Raw genomic sequence first — 18749 nt, 5'->3', positions numbered from 1 at the left:
GGATAGGTATATGGTAGCCCTCTGTAGAGGATAGGTATATGGTAGCCCTCTGTAGAGGATAGATATATGGTAGCTCTCTGTAGAGGATAGGTATATGGTAGTCCTCTGTAGAGGATAGGTATATGGTGCTCTCTCACCTGCTGACCACTCCCCAGGAACTCAGGTGCGTCGTTGGACACTGAACCCTTCAGTGCCTTTAGCAGGGTCTTCTTGCGGCTCTTGTTGTTCAACATTCTGGCCATTCGGAGGTCCACTAAGAACCTGCAAAACCAAGTTTTTAGGTAGTAGGAATTATTAATTATTAATTAGCATGTATTGTTTACTGACCAAATTGAGTTACAGCTATTGTTTATGTGTGTGTGTGTGTGTGTGTGTGTGTGTCTGTGCGTGCGTACATGTGTGTGTGTACCTGAGGATGTTGGAGGCGGGGTCCAGACGCCACACTCTGTGCTGTCTGCAGATGTCCTGAAAGAAGCTGGTCAGGCTGAACAGACACTGGAGGGTGGCGTTCATGTAGCAAGTCTGCGACAGGTTTGGTAACCTAGGAAACAATGTGTGAGGAGGGAGACAAAGCTCATGAGTTGAGAAAACACATATACTTTGGCTGACCACATACTTTCACTCTGGTGTGTATTATTTAGTTATTATTTTGTATTACATAGTTGATAATAATAATAATAATACATTAGACTTATATAGCGCTTTTCTAGACACTCAAAGACGCTTTACAAACTGAAAAGATCAAGTAGTAATAATAAAAGAAACCCCAAAAAAATAAAAGAAAGTATAGGTGCCTAATTAAGGTAGTGCTGGGGACACATGGGGAGGGGAGGGGAGGGGAGGGGGAGAGGGTTAACTGGTGATGGCGAGCTTGAAGAGGTGGGTTTTGAGGGCCTGTTTAAATGTTGGGAGGGTGTTGGCCTGTCTGATGTGGATGGGGAGGGCGTTCCAGAGGGACGGGGCTGCGGCTGAAAAGGCCCCATCACCCCAGGTCCAGAGCTTGGTCCTCGTGGTCTTGAGGGTGATTTGGTCGTCAGACCTGAGGCAACAGGACTACAGACTACAGACAAAATGGCCGACCCAGACTACAGACAAAATGGCCGACCAGACAACAGACAAAATGGCCCCCATCCTTCCAGCATCTCAGTCCTCCTGGAGGGTTGGATAGTGGTAAAAACAGACTACAGACAAAAAGGCTGACCAGACTACAGACAAAATAGCCGACCAGACTAGACAAAATGGCCGACCAGACTACAGACAAAATGGCCCCCATCCTTCCAGCATCTCCCCTCCTCAGTCCTCCTGGAGGGTTGGATAGTGGTAAAAACAACCTGCTCCATTGGTAAAATGGAAAAGGAACTATTTGGCATTGGCCAATAGAAAATTGACTCCTTCATTGGCGCCCCTCTTCCTTATAGAACCCCCCATGTACTGTGTTTCCTTACATTTCTTTCCCTCTCTTTATATTGGAGTCTTGAGACCATATATAGTCATATATATAGCCAGATATAAGCCAATACAACATTACAATCAGCTTGGATAGCATTAGAGTTAGCATAGACATGATAACTGGGGCTGTTTTACTAGTCTGAACAATAAACATACTCTACTTGACATGGTACTCCATACTAAATGAAAGGCTGTGTATGTGTGCTCTGTGTGCTCTATGCTCATTGCTGAATCATTGCTGACAAAGTATTTCTTACCTCTTTGGTTCCTCAGCTACATCCACAGCGTTTATCGGGTGAACTCGCAGGCTCTGTTTTTCAGGAACAAATTTAGATGGTTGAACAATGTAAAGTAAGATAATAACAGTGATAATTTAGGACCTCTAAATAGAGGCTGTAGCCTGTTCCCATATTGTACAGATGCTTCACTGCTCTTCCTATTTTGGCCCCATGCACAAACAAATGGATCACTTTGACTGGAAAAGGAAAGTTAAAGACTTGCTTTAACAGAATAACTTATTTGGAGGACATTACCTCGCAATAAGACTGAGGCTAGTTGAGTACCATTATATTGTTTACTCCCTTTCAGTGAAACGTAACCATACATTTTAGAATAGGTTTATATAATAATAATAACTTTATTTATATAGGGGTTTTTCCTGCAAACGTTGCAGCTCAAAGTGCTTTAATCATTAGGCCTATATAATCTTAATTTAATTATTTTGTAATTTAAATGCAATATTAAAAGGATGGGTTTTTATAATCTTTATTTAATTATTTAGTCATTTAAAGGCAATATTAATTAATATCCATATAATATGCTCTATAACATTACCTTCCGGCGGCAACATCTACTCCATTTACAACAAGGCGTCTTTCCTTAGCTAGCGGACAGCAGTACCTGACAGCACGACACTTTGTGTAGTTATGATCTAGATACTGATGAGGGACATATTACATAGTATGCCCCATTATGACATCATAGGTATTGCAGGCCTAGTACAGCTGTAACCATGGAAACCTTCCCACCAGCTGAATTGATTGACAGCTGTATGAAAAGAATGTGCCCCATTATGACATCACTAATAGGTGGCCTGTCACACATCGGTTTGGGCATTTGGATTTTGTGGTAAAATAAACAAGTATTTTTCAGTCCAGGCAGAGTTAAACCGACGGTTTTCATCGTCAATTTTACGTTTCATGGTGGAGAAAGTCGAAGACATGTTTGGAGTTGATATTGGACTTCTAGCTAGCCTACCACTAATATAACGTTGCTAGACACACTTTAACAAACAATGCCCTGATTGGGTTGACTGTTGCTAGGGTTAGGGTCGTCCAAATCGGTTAAGAAATAAGGAAGTTATGCCAATATTAGTTCAGTAAAAAGAGCATGGTTTTGTCCCCTGTTTTCAATGTAAATGGCCTAAAAACTGTGATCTTAGGTCAGACACCACCCCAGAATACGATATATTTTCTCCTTTACTCCTATCATAATGAAACTTAACATAGTGAAAGCAAACATTTATAGAACATGTTTTTGTATTACACGTTTTAATTACCATTAAATATGCAAATGAGGTAAATACTCATTAAGCAGAAATTGAAACTCCTGTCCTGTAAACTCAGTCCCATTATCGGACCTAATGCACTTCACCTTTCCATATGGTGCTATATCTGCGAGGTATCTCTCTGTAGCTTCCGCCGTATCACTCTTAGTTTTTAGGAAGTACACAGATACTGCACTTGAGTAGTCATCCGTCAAAGCTAGGGCATATTTAAACCCATCTTTGGCTACTGGGTCAATAGGACCAGCCAAATCTGTATGTACAAGTTCAAATGTTTCCCTCGCTTTTGTGTCTGGTTCCCTATTTCTGCTCTGAACGAATTTACCTTGTGCATATTTCACAATTCATTTTAGTCTGATCAATTTTACCCTTTATCTGCATTCCCTTTACAACATTCTGTAACCTGGAAACATCATAATTACAGTGCCCAAGAATTGTGTGCCTCGTTTGGATAATTATTATATTATTATTATTATATATATATATTATCATAACAGCCGTTACATGAATCATCAGTTACTACATGGAGCATCACTCACAGTGTTTAAGTAGTAGAGCCGGTTGTGTTCTTCTTTAATGTCGAATTTCTTGATTGAAGCTCCGTTGGCGGAGGAGTGAGACTCATTCGCTTGCTGAATGCCAGTTACACCTAGTGCGCAACAGTTACAAAGCTCAATTTTTAATAAATAAATATTAATATAAAATAGAAATGGCACTAAAATTCTATAAACTGAACTGTGTCCTATTTCTCCAATGTAGTGTAATATTTTTGGTTGTTTTGAAGTGACTGAGTCACATAACCTGGGAGCTATTGAAAAACTGGTTTAGTCTGGTCTTAGAGTACTGGGTCTGGGGCAACACAAAGGTCCAAAACTGCTCTAGATGGTAGGGCAATCAGGTCTTTGTAATCATGTAAATGTGTCTATTGTCTTAGCCCATGTCAAGCTTCAAGTAGAGAAACTGGTTCTATTGTGTGACAACAGGAAATCATCTTCTACAGCCCGCTGCAGACATTCAACCCAAGATGATGTTTGGTTCTTAAATGTAGCTTATTACATATAATAATTTTCTCTCACAATTAAAGGGGAATTTCACAATTTTTTAACTTAAGCCCTATTAACAGTCCCTCTACCATGAACCTGAAACATAGAAACAATCATTTCACTGATCGTTCCAGGATTGAGCTAGTGACAGCTTTTGTGCAGGCTATAATGGAAGTCATGTGTCAATGTGTCAATGTGGCCAGTTGGAAATCATTCAAAACACCATTAAACTCTTGTTTTCAAAGTCAGGAAAATGCTCACTGGTGTAGGCTTTTCAGTCATAGGTTTCCGTTCAACAGTAAAAAAAAAAATAATATTAAAATTGTTTCTGGTCTACAGTTGTCCAATCAGCTGTTGAACGGAAACCTATGACTGAAAACAACATTGAGACCAGGCTCTCCCCCCTTGCTAATACCACACAACCGCATTGCATTTTGCATACTACATTATAAAGTCACCGAGTCAGGAGTGAGACTCATTCGCTTGCTGAATGCCAGTTACACCTAGTGCGCAACAGTTACAAAGCTCAATTTTTAATAAATAAATATTAATATAAAATAGAAATGGCACTAAAATTCAATAAACTGAACTGTGTCCTATTTCTCCAATGTAGTGTAATATTTTTGGTTGTTTTGAAGTGACTGAGTCACATAACCTGGGAGCTATTGAAAAAATATGATTTTTGCATTAAAATATTATTATAAAATAGAAATGGCACTAAAATCCAATCAACTGAACTGTGTCCTATTTTTCCATTGTAGTATAATATTCTGGGTTGTTTTGGCGTGACTGCGTCACGTGACGTGACGTGCAAACAATTGAAACATATATTTTGACATTTGTAATGTGTAATTTGTTGATGGTCCCTAACCAACATATATTTTGACATTTGTAATGTGTAATTTGTTGATTGTACTTGATTAGTTGAATCAGGTGTGCTGGTGGTGGAACAGATCAAATATGTGGAGCGGCTGGGGTGCCCCGAGGAGAGGGTTGAGAAGACCGTTGCGTTGCGGCTATTTCAATATCTAATTGTTCAATCTCAATCTCCGCCGCTGTGATAACAATATTACTACTGTTCACATTACCAAGAGGACAAAATTAAGTCCATTCATTCATCCAACTCCGTCCTCGAGCGCTGAGCGCAGCGTTCCATAGGCCTAGATTAGGCCTGCTGTATTACAAACCAGCTCCTAGACTATTATTGTTCAATGATTGGGCTACATACAATCTTATAATATAACTGCATGACGCACATGGCTCGCAAACCTGCTCCACTTTAGGCAATGACACAGATTATGTCTATCGAACCCATTGGATATGACGGGCAGATTACCTACCTATTGTCGTTTTTTCGTTTAGCACCGTCTTCCATCAAACATCCCTATCGAACTGATTGAGAACACATGGCAATTGGTTAGCTAACACATAGCATTTGATTAGCTAGTCTAACGTTCGTTAAAACTGCAGAGAAGGCTAGCTTAAATGTTTGCTTATTCTACCTTCAAAACATTTAAATAAAATGTCTTATAATCAATTCGTTAGCTAGTATAGCTCCCTTGCTAGCTAACGTTAGAGCATTTGGTTAGCTTAGCTAACACATAGCATTTGATTAGCTAGTCTAACATTCGTTAAAAATAAGGCATATAGCCTATAGATGAACTGCAGAGAAGGCTATCTTAAATGTTTGCTTGTTCTACCTTCAAAACATTTTAATACAATGTCTTATAATCAAGTTAGAATTGTACATATTTTCGTTTTACCTTTGTCCTTGAATTAGTCTTCATTCTTCTTATCAGCCATCATCAAATATGGATGCATGGATGCTCAATCATCTCACGTGACAGACAGGTGTGCGTTTCTTAATCATCTCACGTGACAGACAGGTGTGCGTTTGATTGGTGCGTGGAGTGTCTGAGTGTGTGTGCATTCTGCGCCAATCTGTGAACCTGCAGTACCGATTGTAGTCGTTAGAGGGCCAGCCTCACACACACTCACACACACACATCCTCAGGTTTTTGTGACGTGATGGGGGATTTTTTTTCCCTCCACATTCTTGCACAGTGACTAGGCATATCAGCAACGTCTCCCCTATTCATTTCAACAATTTTCCTGGTGGGGACCGGCTTTTTGGACCCCACAAAGATTCGGGTTCCCACACCGTTGAGTGTGCGGTCAGGTCTTGGTCCCCTCATAGTAATAAATACAAACACACACACACACACACACACACACACACACACACACACACACACACACACACACACACACACACACACACACACACACACACACACTATGGAGGACCAAGTCTGCCAAAATTAACAATAAATATATAGACACATAAATGAATGTATGAACAAATACACATACAAATACACACAGTATACCGCAATACATTTCTATATGTATTTATTCTTTTCCACATTATTCTTTCTTTTCCACATTCATTCTTTCTTTTCCACATTGTTTTCCACATTCATTCTTTCTTTTCCACATTGTTTTCCACATTCATTCTTTCTTTTCCACATTCATGCTTTCATTCTTTCCCCGAGTATGAGTAATGTATGCAAATATAGCGGCGTGTCTTGCATGTTGTCCTCGCCCCACGCATTTTCATTGGTTGATGCCCCACGCATTTTCATTGGTTGATACCGCGCGTGACGTGGTAAAAGCGACAAAGTTGACATTTTTTCATTGTTAACATACTGTGTTCAAAACGGTGAAGAACACGTTCAAAACAAAATGATTTGGTGTATTTTTGCAGTAATCATATTCCTATCATATATGACAGAAAGCTCACAATAAACAGTTTTTTTGCACAGTGTTTGAGTGACTGTTATTTTGCACTCTATTGACACTCTTCAGTTCCAGCACCTCAGCAAAGTCTGATAATGGATGAGCGGTGGTATTTTCACTATTTGCAGTAATCATATTGACATGTCTAGAAAATATTAGCAGAATATATACAATGAAATGAAATAGACTAGATGCATTGCCAGGGAAGACATTAGATGTGACCATTTCTTAATGTTCTTGCTCTGTACAGAAAGTATGCAGCAACTTCAAAAAGTACATTTGAGGTACACGCACTGTCACATTCTGTGCTTCATGTGTTGTGTAGACAGGCATACCCATGCACACACAATTGTAGCCAGTGTTATTTCAGAATTATTTGAGATTTTTCAGTCATAATACTGTATTTCGACAGTGACAGTGAAAATAGTGTACATTCCCTCCGTGTTTTGTGATTCAGCATTTGCAGACATTTTAAAGATGTGACATGATTTTGCAGTCTGTCTGTCTTGCAGTCGATGGTTAAATTGTGAAATGGTTGTTATGTCAGCCCTATTTGGGGCTGTTAATGGAGACATGTTTTTCATGCTTGACACAGAAGAGCTAATGCCTTGTCTAATGGTTTCTAATGTATTGTTAAAAAAGGGCGCAAGCTCATTGCATTTACTAGTCAACTGAAATTCCTGAGCAATGGGTGTTGTTAGTCTGTCAACAGATTTGAAAAGAATGTGGGCGTTATTTATATTATTGTTCAAGATCTTTATTTAAAAAACTGTCCGAGTGGTACCAGAGTAACCAACTGAAACATTCTCTGCAGATCTGTTTAAGCGTTGAGGTGCACCACAACTTAAAGCAGATTTATGCAATTCAGTGGAGACCCGAGGAACCTCAAGAGTTAACCAACTCTGAGAATTAGTTGAATTTCAATAATGAGACTAGGAAAGCCAGGAGTTTATGCAGTAGGGCTTCACACACAAAAAGGGAGTAATGAAGAGATCTACGGGACTTTAATGAGATCCAGCCAAGATGGATAAACAGTAAATACAACTAGAAAGTTTGTGGGCTTATTTTGGTAATAATAGGTTAAGCGCTTTACAGTGTGCACACAGTGGTATAGGGATGAATAGGATTTCATGCAAATTCTCATAGCCTAAAGCTCAATTTTGTTTAAATCGCAGCAAACATTAGAATAGGAATTATTTAAGTGGAGTCAGTATAGATAGATAGATTGATAGATAGATTGATAGGATGAGCCAGGGGTAGTTCAGTGGTGTGGGTAAAGAGTTGGTTGGTTGAGTGGTAGTGATAGATTTAGTTGGTTAACCGGATGAACGTTTTTGGAGTTGCATCAAAAGATTTTATGAAGTTGGGAAGTTTAAAGAAAGTGAGATAGATTCCTTAAGCAAGCCCACATAATAAATGAAAGTTTTTATTTTTTTAAATTAATTAATAAAAAGTAATTGGAATATCCAATATATCTAATATAGTATCTAATATAGAGTTTGACTTCATGCAAGTCTACTTTATGCAACGGCAATAGTTATTGCTAATATTAAATATATGCATTTTTGAGGATCTGCTCATTTAAGACTACAGGTAACTGCAGTAGTTAAAGCAGTTAAAAATGTATGATTACACCCCTTAAATCAGAAACGTACCTTGTAATGTATTTACCTCAGACAGTCATTCTGCAGAGCATACAATAGATCTTCTACTGCGACAATAGACAATCAATGACACCAGGACACAGAGAGGGTGATGTATTTTTCAAAGCAGTCACATTTATTGGCCTCTTCTATGCACATTTAATAAGCAGCCAGTTGTGCTGGCAGATGGTTGAGAGAAGATTTAAGGGATTTTCACAATGTTTACTAAAAAATAAATAAAAGACAAAGTGTTGCACAGCTCAAAAATATACAAAGGCTTGGAATTAGTGTAAACTTTGAAAACATAGTTTTTTTTGTTTTTGTTTTTGTTTGTTTTTTCTTCTTTTTTGTTTTTTACAAAAGAAACGCTTGAACAACCTTTGCAACAATTTTAAAAGGTATTGTATTTACAAGTTTGTACAAAAAATACAAAACTTGATGCAAATCTGTTGACTTGAGCATTCAGCCTGAATGAGATGCATCTTGTACCAAAACAGTTACACTGTAACCCTCTTTTAGTATTTGTTCCATTGTGTGTTTTCAAAATCATCGATTCCATCAACTAACCAAAAGAAAATGTCAGTGTTACTTACATGTGTACACATTTTATAGGCTTTGGCAGAAGCATCAACTGTGTACTCCTCTCCTAAAGCATGCTCAGATTATGAACCATGGAGAAAGACTATTGAAAAAGGAAACAATCTTAAAAGAAAATCCTATATAAATAACTTCAGGTACAGCAAGAGACAAATGAAAACTTCACAAACCCCACTTTATCAGTGCAAAAGTCTTGATTATATTTTAAAATGTCGGAATGATAGTTCACAGACTCATAACTCATTGTGTACCCTGTAGTAGAAGACAGTTAAAACAGTCCTGGCATTATTGTAGAGCTTATTCCCATAAAAAATAAAAATAAACAGTTCTGTGTTCTGAAGTTATGAAACTCAGAAATTCTGTCTGGTCCCAATGTTTGTATTATGGCCAAAATTATGTTAATAGTTAAGAGTGTACCTATGGACATAGAGTAGCACCTGCAGATTCTCTTAGAGGACTATGACTACATAGATACTGAAAAATGATAATCGGTTAGAGAGTTTGCATAATGAGGTCTTCCAAATGATTGACTTTAATTTTATCAAACTATGGTCATACTTTGACAAAAACAGTCCAAAGTAAATGGTATGGATGTACTGTGTGATGGTAATAGAGAGATGGCAGAAAAAAACAGAAGGACAAAGTCTCCCCCTGGTGTTCAAACTCACAGTTGTAGCTCACTCACAGTTGTAGCTTATGCTTTGTAACAGTTTATCAATGTCATATTTGAATGGCGCAAATTTGTTGCTATTTTTCCATCTGGGTTGATGTACTCATATGACATCTCCTGGACCGGTACATAAAGCTTTAACATCTGTCTCACTAGATCATCATAAACAAAATAATCATCTGAATAAAATATGTTGTCATTACAAATATCATAAATTCATCTCATACTTTCATCAAAAGATTGAATACGATTGAGGTGTAAGTCAACTGTTGGAGACTACACAGATTCTCCGCTTAACTGTTTCATTTCTTATTTCTTCAGAATATTCTGTATTTTAGTAACAAAAATAAATAAATACATACATCTAAAATTAGATCTTTGCTGCGTGGAAACACTTCAGTGAAAAGGGTAGACTTTGGTGGGAGAGGGACACAGTGGTATGTGTTACAAATACAAGGTAGCAGAAAAAGTCTCAGAATCAAAGGTCACCACTGATTTCTTCCCTCTTGCTTATTGGCCTTGCCATTGAATCAGAATCAGACCTTGCTCTTCAACACACTATGCATCAAAGTCAGTGGTGTGTATCACTAGACTAGAACAGCCTCTCTTTGTTCAGATGATCACAACTGATTTACTACAGTAGCCCTCAGGCAAGTAACTAATGTCCAACGTTGTCACTTTCTGTAAGACTTCCACCAAGACATACACATTTCAAACTCATCTCAGTAAAAGATTCCCTTGCACCCACAAGATAGGTTCACTCCTTTTTGTTCCATTTTACACACTTCCACATCGCTCTTTCAACACTTCATATGCACATCAAAGTCAACAAACCATAAACTACCCTTTTCCACATTTGTCCACCTCATCTGGTGACCTTTACAGTTTTACCTCAGTGACCTTCATCACCTGACCTCACCCATGTCAAACTTCTCCAACTCTTGTTCCACAATTCCATTTGCTGCCTGCTTGCTCATAACCTCCCTCAAACTTACCGGATTGTCAAGTTAATTCTCTATTTTGATATTTCCAGTCTCTACTGTGTTGAAGACAGTGATATATTTTACAGCTATTGTACACACCAATACATGCTCAAGAGATTGGAAAATGTTGTATGCAATATAACAGAAATATTTTCTTATTTAATTGCATGCTGTTTATGAAAGGACTAACTGAGTTAAACAGCATATGAACACACCACATCACATGCTGGCTAACACATACTGCTCTCCGGCTATGGATAGTGGACATCTGGTAGCTTCACAGCTTTTCTCCTGCTCTTCCTTGCACAGTGTTAATCCTGAAGCTCAGTTAGGGATCACTCAGTGTTTGGTATTTGTATCATCCAATTATTTTCAGATTCGCTAAAATGTAGAAATTGTTTGTGTATTTAATCCAAAGGTATTCACAGAATACATGTGATAATCTAATGTTCTATTTCTCCAAACACATTGATGTTGTTCAAATATTCACTTATGTAACAACTGATTACAATACAGTCTCTATTACTGTGAGGATTTTTCATTATGTTGAACCAAAGACATGTGGACCACTGGTAAAAAAAACAACAAGGCTTGGCTTGTCAGTAAAAGTAAGATCACCTCCTGTTTGAGTCACATGTCTCCGGCTACAAAGATCAATAACAGACTGAAAGACTTAAGACCTATGACAGTTCATATCAGATCCCTATCATCACGTGCCAAAGACTACTAACGAACAAAATATTTTCACAACCTTTTAAACTCGGGTGAAATGTATATATTTTCTCTTTATATACATATATTCTATACATCTGCATTTCTTCCATTAATATCATAAAAGGGATATTCTTGGGGAATTAAGATCAAGTGCAAAGGATTTATGGTTCATGGAATAAGAACCTATCCATCTGAACAGCCAGCTAAATGTGTTTAAACCCCCCTAAAAAAATCTTTGTCACCCTGCCCACTGCCTGCTAAGACCCCCTATGAGAAAAGGCCACAGTTAGTCTCTACAGTATAGACAGGTTTAAGATATCACAACATCTTTCCCTTCTTATTTCACTGACCAGACTCCTGCATCTTCCAAGTGTCTTCAATACAGTACAGTACATATGTATCATATGAGCTCATGTTTTTGAGAATTGAACAATGGAAGATGTTTACATGTAATCTCTCTTTCTGTGACGCTACAGTACAACACAACGTTGAGTTGATAAAAGGAACAATGGCCATGTATTTCTGTTTGTTGACTAGGAATCCTCATTCCTAAACGTTTTAGAGAGTGGTTGCCTTTCATGAATGAAATTAAGTGAATGTTATGTCTCTAAATACAAGACAATTAGTGTTTAAAACACATCCACAAAATAAAACAATATGGAGGTTGCTATCACTGGTACAGTCAGTCAGTCAATGAATTAATTGAGTTTGCCCCTAATTTTTTCTTTCTTTAGTGTCATAAATACAAAAGGGTAAAAACATTTTCTTTTCTGGTTTTCCCTAAGTCAGAAACACATACGGTATTCAAAAACAGTTCACCACAGTCCAAATGTCTTAAGTATTCTCGTCCAGTTGTTCTCTCTTATTATCAACTCTCTTTTAAAACCATAAAATGTTTGTACTCTCTCACTCCTTGTAATGGTTAATTTAGGTGGGAGGGGCCGTGCTCAGCTCTAGGACGAACCCTGTGAGGAGCGGTCGTCGTGTGGGCTCCCGTCTGAGTTCTCTGTCTCTCCCTCCGAAATGGCCTGCATGGGTGCTGTGTAGAGTCTGCTGCGTATGCTGTAGCGGCTACTGTTGGCTGGTGGAGGGATCCTGGAGCGGCCCTGTCTGGAGGCAGCAGACATGGGGAAGGTTTTGGGGGAGAAGCCCTCTGCGTTGGCTTTGGGGATCGGGCTAAAGAGCAGCTCTGCACCGGGCGAGGACTGTTGCTGCAGGGGGGAGGAGGGAAGCTCCTCAGGTAGCTTCATGGCCCCCTCCAGCTGTGGCTCTCCAGGGGATTTGGGGGCGATGGGGCTCTTGAGGATCTCTGTTGCGGACATGCGGTAGCTAGAGTCTGAGCGGCTGCCCTTCTTCAGAAGCAGCAGTTTGAACTCCTCGTTGGAGGTGCTGGACTTCTTTGCGCTCCTGTAGATAGGTGCTGGGGGTTTCTGTGGGGTGACAGGGGTCGTAGGGGTTACAGGGGTCACCGGGACACTTGGAGAATTCACAGGGATGCCAGGTGGGGTGGCTCCGGATGAAGCACCCAGGCGGTTACGCGCACTCAACTCTCCAGAGTCCTTCCTGCCCAATACTTTCCTTTTGGATCTATGGATGACATAAGTTGTGAAAAGTTAATCAAGCCTGTCCTATTGGTTCATGTCATGTTGTTACAGTAGCAAGACGGCACACTATCACCAGAAACCCACCTGTGAATCATGGCAAACAGATCCTCTGTTGTGCGTGCTTTAGTTGGTGACAGGAAAACACTGTCGTCCTCAGCCTTGGTCTCCTCGTTCAGAGGGGAGACTGCATTATCACTGGGGGTGAACTCTGGAGAAAGACGTTTGGCTCTTGTTAAAGTACATCGTACAAATCCATCAGCATAAGCCTTTACCCTATTGACTGCTTTCTTTGATCTTCTTCCCATCATAATTCATGTTTCTTAATCACTGTCTGTTTTTTGGTGAACTTGCATGCTTTCGGGTGTAAATTTTAAGGTTAAAGTAAGCTTTAACATTACAATAATTTCATATAAATCAATAATTTCATTAAGACAATGACATCACTGACAATGACAAACAAAAACAAACATAGAAATGGGATATTCCAAACAGTGACATACTTCAACTTCCTGAATAATTATAAAAATACAAAACTTTTTTTTTTTTTTGATTGACACACAAAATAATGTCAGGGGAGAAAGCTCACCTTTACTGAAGTAAAGCTCTGGTGTTGACCCCTCCTCCCTGCTCTCCTGCGAGGCACTTCTGGTTGAAACACCTGATGATGACTCATATCCCAGATCTCTGCTAGCGGCATCGCTGATTGGGTAAGCTTGCGATGATGTCTCCGACTGATAACTTAGAACAGGCACTTTGTCAACACTGTCAGATCGCTTGGCTAAGCTATGCTGAGCAGGGGCTGAGCCTCCTCCATTAATCATACACAATGACGGCTCTTCATCGGATGACCCAGATGATCTCTGTGGTTGGACCATCGGCTCTGCCTCTAGGCTGCTTTCAGGAGAGAGAGGAGCTATGGAGGAGTTCCCCTCACTCTGTTCCTCCTTTCCCTCATTACCTGTGGTCACCTCTGGGAGATCCGGGTCCAGGTCTGGACACGTCTCCTCTGACGGGACTCTGAATGCTGTCATACTCCACAGAGGTGCTGGGGCCTGTCTGTCTTGTCTATGCCTCACATTGCTGTGACATGCTACTTCCTTAGCAGCATCTCCTGGGCTAAACAGTGATTCACAGTACTCCTGAGAGGGTGGGTGAAGGGAGTTGTAGGCCGGAGGTTTCCTAAACTCTGGGGACCCGCTGGAAAGTGGGCTGACGATGGTCACAGTGGGACATTTGGGCCTGGTGGCAATGTCAGTGTCTCCCTGCTTCCCAGTGGACCTCAGTTGGACCGAGCGCAGCACGGTGGGGGTGATGGCCATAGGTGCTGTGTTCAGTGCCTCTGAGCTAGCCGCTGCAACTCTGGCCTCAGCTTTAGCTGATGCTGCCGCCACCACTGCAACCTTCTGCTTGTGTAGGATGTGCATCTGGTTTCTGTGGTTTGGAGTTTTGTTGAGGACATCGTGAAGGGCACTTAGGTCAAGGTGGGTAGGAGGTATGATTGGCAGCTCCAGGTCACTTTTGGAAGAAGAGCCTCCATCCCTGGTGGAGAGTGACTGCTGCTGCTGCAGGGATGACTTCCTCTCTGGGACTTTGGGCTTCCTCTTCCCACTGATTGGTGACAGGGGACCTGGGAAGAACGCAGAGGGGAAAGAGGATGTTGGGGTTTCCGATTGGCTGGAGTAGCCGCTGGATGGCGATGCCAAGCCTGCCAGCTTCTCTGGAGACGCCAGCTTGTACTCTGCACTCTCCACAGAGGGAAGGGAGGGGGTAGTGGCCCTGGACCCAGACTGAGATGTCTGGGACTCTGAGCTCTCCTGTGACTTGATGCATTCAATTACAGTTGTACCTGTAGCAGTGCTGGAGTTGGACAACGATCGGTAGGGATCATTGGATTTCAAGTCATTGAGGAGCCAGAGATCTGCATAATCGGACTGTACAGCGCCCTCGTCCTTAAAGGAGTGTGTATCTGTGGAACCAAATAGGCCTGAGTCGGGCATCTCATCAGTGCTCTCAACCCCCCAGGCCTGCAGGGACTCCCCGCCCAGAGCATGATTTTCTGCGTGACCTGGGCAGCCAGCCAAGGCCAGCTGCAACTTCCTCTCCCTGGAGGACAATGGCGGTTGCTGCCCGCACGATATCTTTGGTTCTTTCTTGTCGGGTGCGTTTCCCTCGCCACTGCTGATTTTCCTTAATGATGAACTTCGTCTGGGTGGAGACGGCTTCGCCTTTGGTTTCCTTAAGGAGAGGCAGCGTCTCCCCAGGGTCATGTGACCACCAAAGTCAGACTGAGGGCCAGCAGCTGCATAGTGATTATACGTGAAGCTTTTGCTACCTTTAAGACCACAGTCAAAATGCATGGAGGTATAGTAGCCTTCGGTGTCTATGGAGTAGTGTGAGATGGCATCCGCCCTCTCAGATGACGGCTTGTCTGAGAAGCTCTCGGCCATGCTGGTGAAGCTGGGACACCCCAGGCTGCCCTCCCCCTCCTTCTCTCTGGTGCTCTCAGGGCTGAAGTTCGTGGGGCAGGTTGGTTCAGCATGGGGGTAGCTCCACTCACCCTCGCTCGCCGTGCTGACCCCTGCATCATCTAGCAGGTCTATAGCCCTTTGACCCCGGAGGCCCTGCAGCCTTTCCATGTGGTAGGAGTCCATGATGAATGAAGATGGATCATCATTGGCGAGGGGAGCCGCGTTGAGCGACAGCTCAGAGTCACAGTGTGAAGATCCAGTCAAGGGGGGAGAGGCAGCTGGAGGGATGGTCTCCGAGGTCTGGGAGGGGCAGGTCGAGCTGCTCCCACTCCAATTCCCGCTGGAAGACTGGTGGTCCTCCTTATGGTCCATCTGTCCACCAAGTACCCCCGTGGTGGAGACTGAGTGAATGGGGCTACTAAAGGTGTCTGAGCTCGATGAGATCTCACAGCTGCCCATGTCGGTCTTCCTGGGTAGCCTGGAGCGACCCCTCTCCATCCAGCCATGCTCCGGGCTCCCCACATGCTGCTTGTATTTCAGGCTCCCGAGCTGGTGGTCTGGCATGGCCTGGTCATCTGTGCTCTCCTCCTCATCCTTCAGCATCAGGTCTCCTGGGCCTGAGAGGAAGTCCTCCGTCTCGAAGGGCGAGAGCTCCTCCTCCTCATCATCCTCTTCACTGTCGTCATGGCCCTCGTCCGTCAGTCGCCCCCCCTCGCGCGGTAGGCTGCGGGAACGCAGGCGCACTCCCAGCGAGGCTGTGAACATTACGTCAGAGTCGTCTGGTAGGGATGAGATGTTGCCTGTGGAGTGGGAGAGGGAGAGGGAGACGGACGTGCCCTGGCCCCTCTGGGCTCTGATCCTCCTCCGTGAAGGCGCCCCCGCAGTGATCAGAAACTCCTCCGTCTGGCAGCCCGAATCCTTGGTGTTCAGGCGGCTGGCAAGGTCCTCATTGCAGAGAATGATGTCTGCGTCAGTGTGAACAATCACTGTCCGCTCTCTGGCCACCGGGGATTCGTCAGAATCTGGCACAATGATTCAGAATTAATCAACACAATTATTATTGTTTATTGTCAAATCAGAGGGCCATTGAAAATATCTAAGATGGGCAAAAAAAGTGGTTGCTCTTTATTTGACAGTACAGAAATGACCAGTAATTACAATAAAATGGTAATTACACAATAATAACCTATACATTAATTGTTTGTTTCTTTGGGTTCATTAAAACAAAGCATCACTGGGCACTATTTGGTACTGGTAGCTACCAATTGTATTAAATTCTTTGAAGTAAGTACCAGAAGGTATGCTATCCATTGTGACCGCATCATTTCCTAGTGAATAGCAGAATAATAGACTATACTGTAATGTAGGTTTATACCAGTCAGAAACAGTACAGAAAAATAAAGTGCTATCTAAAGTTGTATATCTTATCTTATTATAAAAAGAAAAACCTAACAAATGAACAATCTCACTTCATTTTCAGCCAGAAACATTTGTATTGAAATGTAAAAAGAAAAAAAGCCTAAAAGATACATTCATCCTATGAATAATAAAACCATCTCTACAGGATCTACTATTGGTTTAGATGCGAGGTGAGGTGTTGGTTTGACATACCTAGGTCTTGCTGCACCCGTCTAGGAATGCCGGTGATAGTTTTCCGTCTCCTCAGCTTCCTCCTCCTCTGAAGCACCGATTGAGAGTGAACGAGCGAGCAGCGCACACTAGCATCTCTGTCAAAGCCAACCCCTGCAGAGCAAACAGGGCATGTGAGAAACCTTTGTGTGCTGGAGAGACTGCAACCATGCCCTCTCCCCTATTTCTCACACCAATACCCCTGGCCCTGGGTGAATTACCACACTTACCATATCCCACTAATATAATCAGATTTATTCCTACAGTTAAGATATCAGGAGTTAAAACAGGCAAGGGATATTTAGCAGGTTATCTACTGTATCTGTCACATAAATATATAGACAAAAATGTGTTTCATACATCATAGCAAAGCTTTTTCTTTTATTACATGAAAGTTGGTTACGCTGCTTCATGATATTCATAACCTGCTTTGCTCTCTAGATTAGACCCCAAATCACATGTTATACATCTTAACACATTATAGCAAAGTTTGCAGACTCTACAGAAAATCATAAGATGAAGAACAATATATCCTAAACCGGATACAAAACATTTAAAATCATACACAAAAACTTAAAACACTGAACACACTGTATAGGTATACAGTGTCATGCATGTTGACGGGGTTCACAAAGCGAGAAAAATAAATAAAATAAATGGAATAAAATGCATGTCATCCGACTGTACCTGATCCCAGCCTAAATGACGCTCTGTGAATCCCTGCTTTAGCTCCACTGTTGTGCTTTCTTGTTGCAATGTTTCCCCCTCACCATAGATCATGACTATCATGTGATTGTAGCCTAGGCTTTTCAGCACCACGGCAATTACTGCACTTTGCTTACAATGTGCAACCTTATTTTCTCAACTGTCTCTGACCCAGCCAATGCTGGCACAGAATCTCCTTCAACTCAATGCCAGTGAGAGTAAATACAATTGGGCAGGCCTTTAAAAAAATCAAATCAAATGGGACTAATTGGCATTCATGGTACAACATCTTGCCTCCTTGCACACCATGGCACAAACAAACCAAGACAACCAGGAAGTCACTGGTTAGCATAGCATGACTTGCACATTTTAACTACATTTCCTGGAACAAGGGTCTAGCTGTGTGTTATGCTTTGCATGTATGTCATTTTTTGTTAGCTCTGAGGCTCAGTGGATATAAATAATAATTGAGTGCTAAATATAGAGAAAGCAAGTCAAAGCTGGTTAGATATAGACATTTTCTACAGTCATAATCTCTAAAGAGATGTCAGCTCTGTGTTTTCATTGGAAATGTGTATTACCAATCAACTGAACAGTTATGGTGACACAGGAGAGCAGTGCCACTACTGACCAGCAGTGAAGTCAAAGGTCTCTGTGTGTATAGGATAAAGGTCTCCCCTGCCTTCCCCTCCTCCTCACTATGCTTTAGTTAGTACATGAAGAAGGGACAGGTCATGTGGTGGGAACACTGACAGGCATAGTGAATGGACAGTTAAAAGATGTCTCACTGAGGAAGGCTGATATCGCTGGGCGAGAGGCAGCGACGGAGACCTCCTCTGAAAACAATATACATACATAGCACAATCAACATACTTACAACC

The 18749-nt window shown here is 41.6% G+C and overlaps 1 protein-coding gene across 1 annotated transcript in view; it reads right to left on the bottom strand.

Annotated features, from left to right (window-relative positions):
* Positions 1-12415: 12415 nt before the first annotated feature.
* Positions 12416-18749, bottom strand: part of nhsa (Nance-Horan syndrome a (congenital cataracts and dental anomalies)) — a gene marked incomplete at both ends in the record, with an annotated part of 79703 nt that continues 73369 nt past the window's right edge. Inside the window, 5 exons of the mRNA XM_080527236.1 lie at positions 12416-13049; positions 13151-13274; positions 13653-16556; positions 17146-17277; positions 18657-18704. Coding sequence (XP_080383362.1) covers positions 12416-13049; positions 13151-13274; positions 13653-16556; positions 17146-17277; positions 18657-18704 — 3842 coding nt within the window. The remainder of the gene's footprint in view (positions 13050-13150; positions 13275-13652; positions 16557-17145; positions 17278-18656; positions 18705-18749) is intronic.

Source organism: Nansenia antarctica (assembly GCF_963989245.1).
Source record: "Nansenia antarctica genome assembly, chromosome: 1".
Taxonomy (NCBI): domain Eukaryota; kingdom Metazoa; phylum Chordata; class Actinopteri; order Argentiniformes; family Microstomatidae; genus Nansenia; species Nansenia antarctica.
This window is presented reverse-complemented; position numbering and strand designations above follow the sequence as displayed.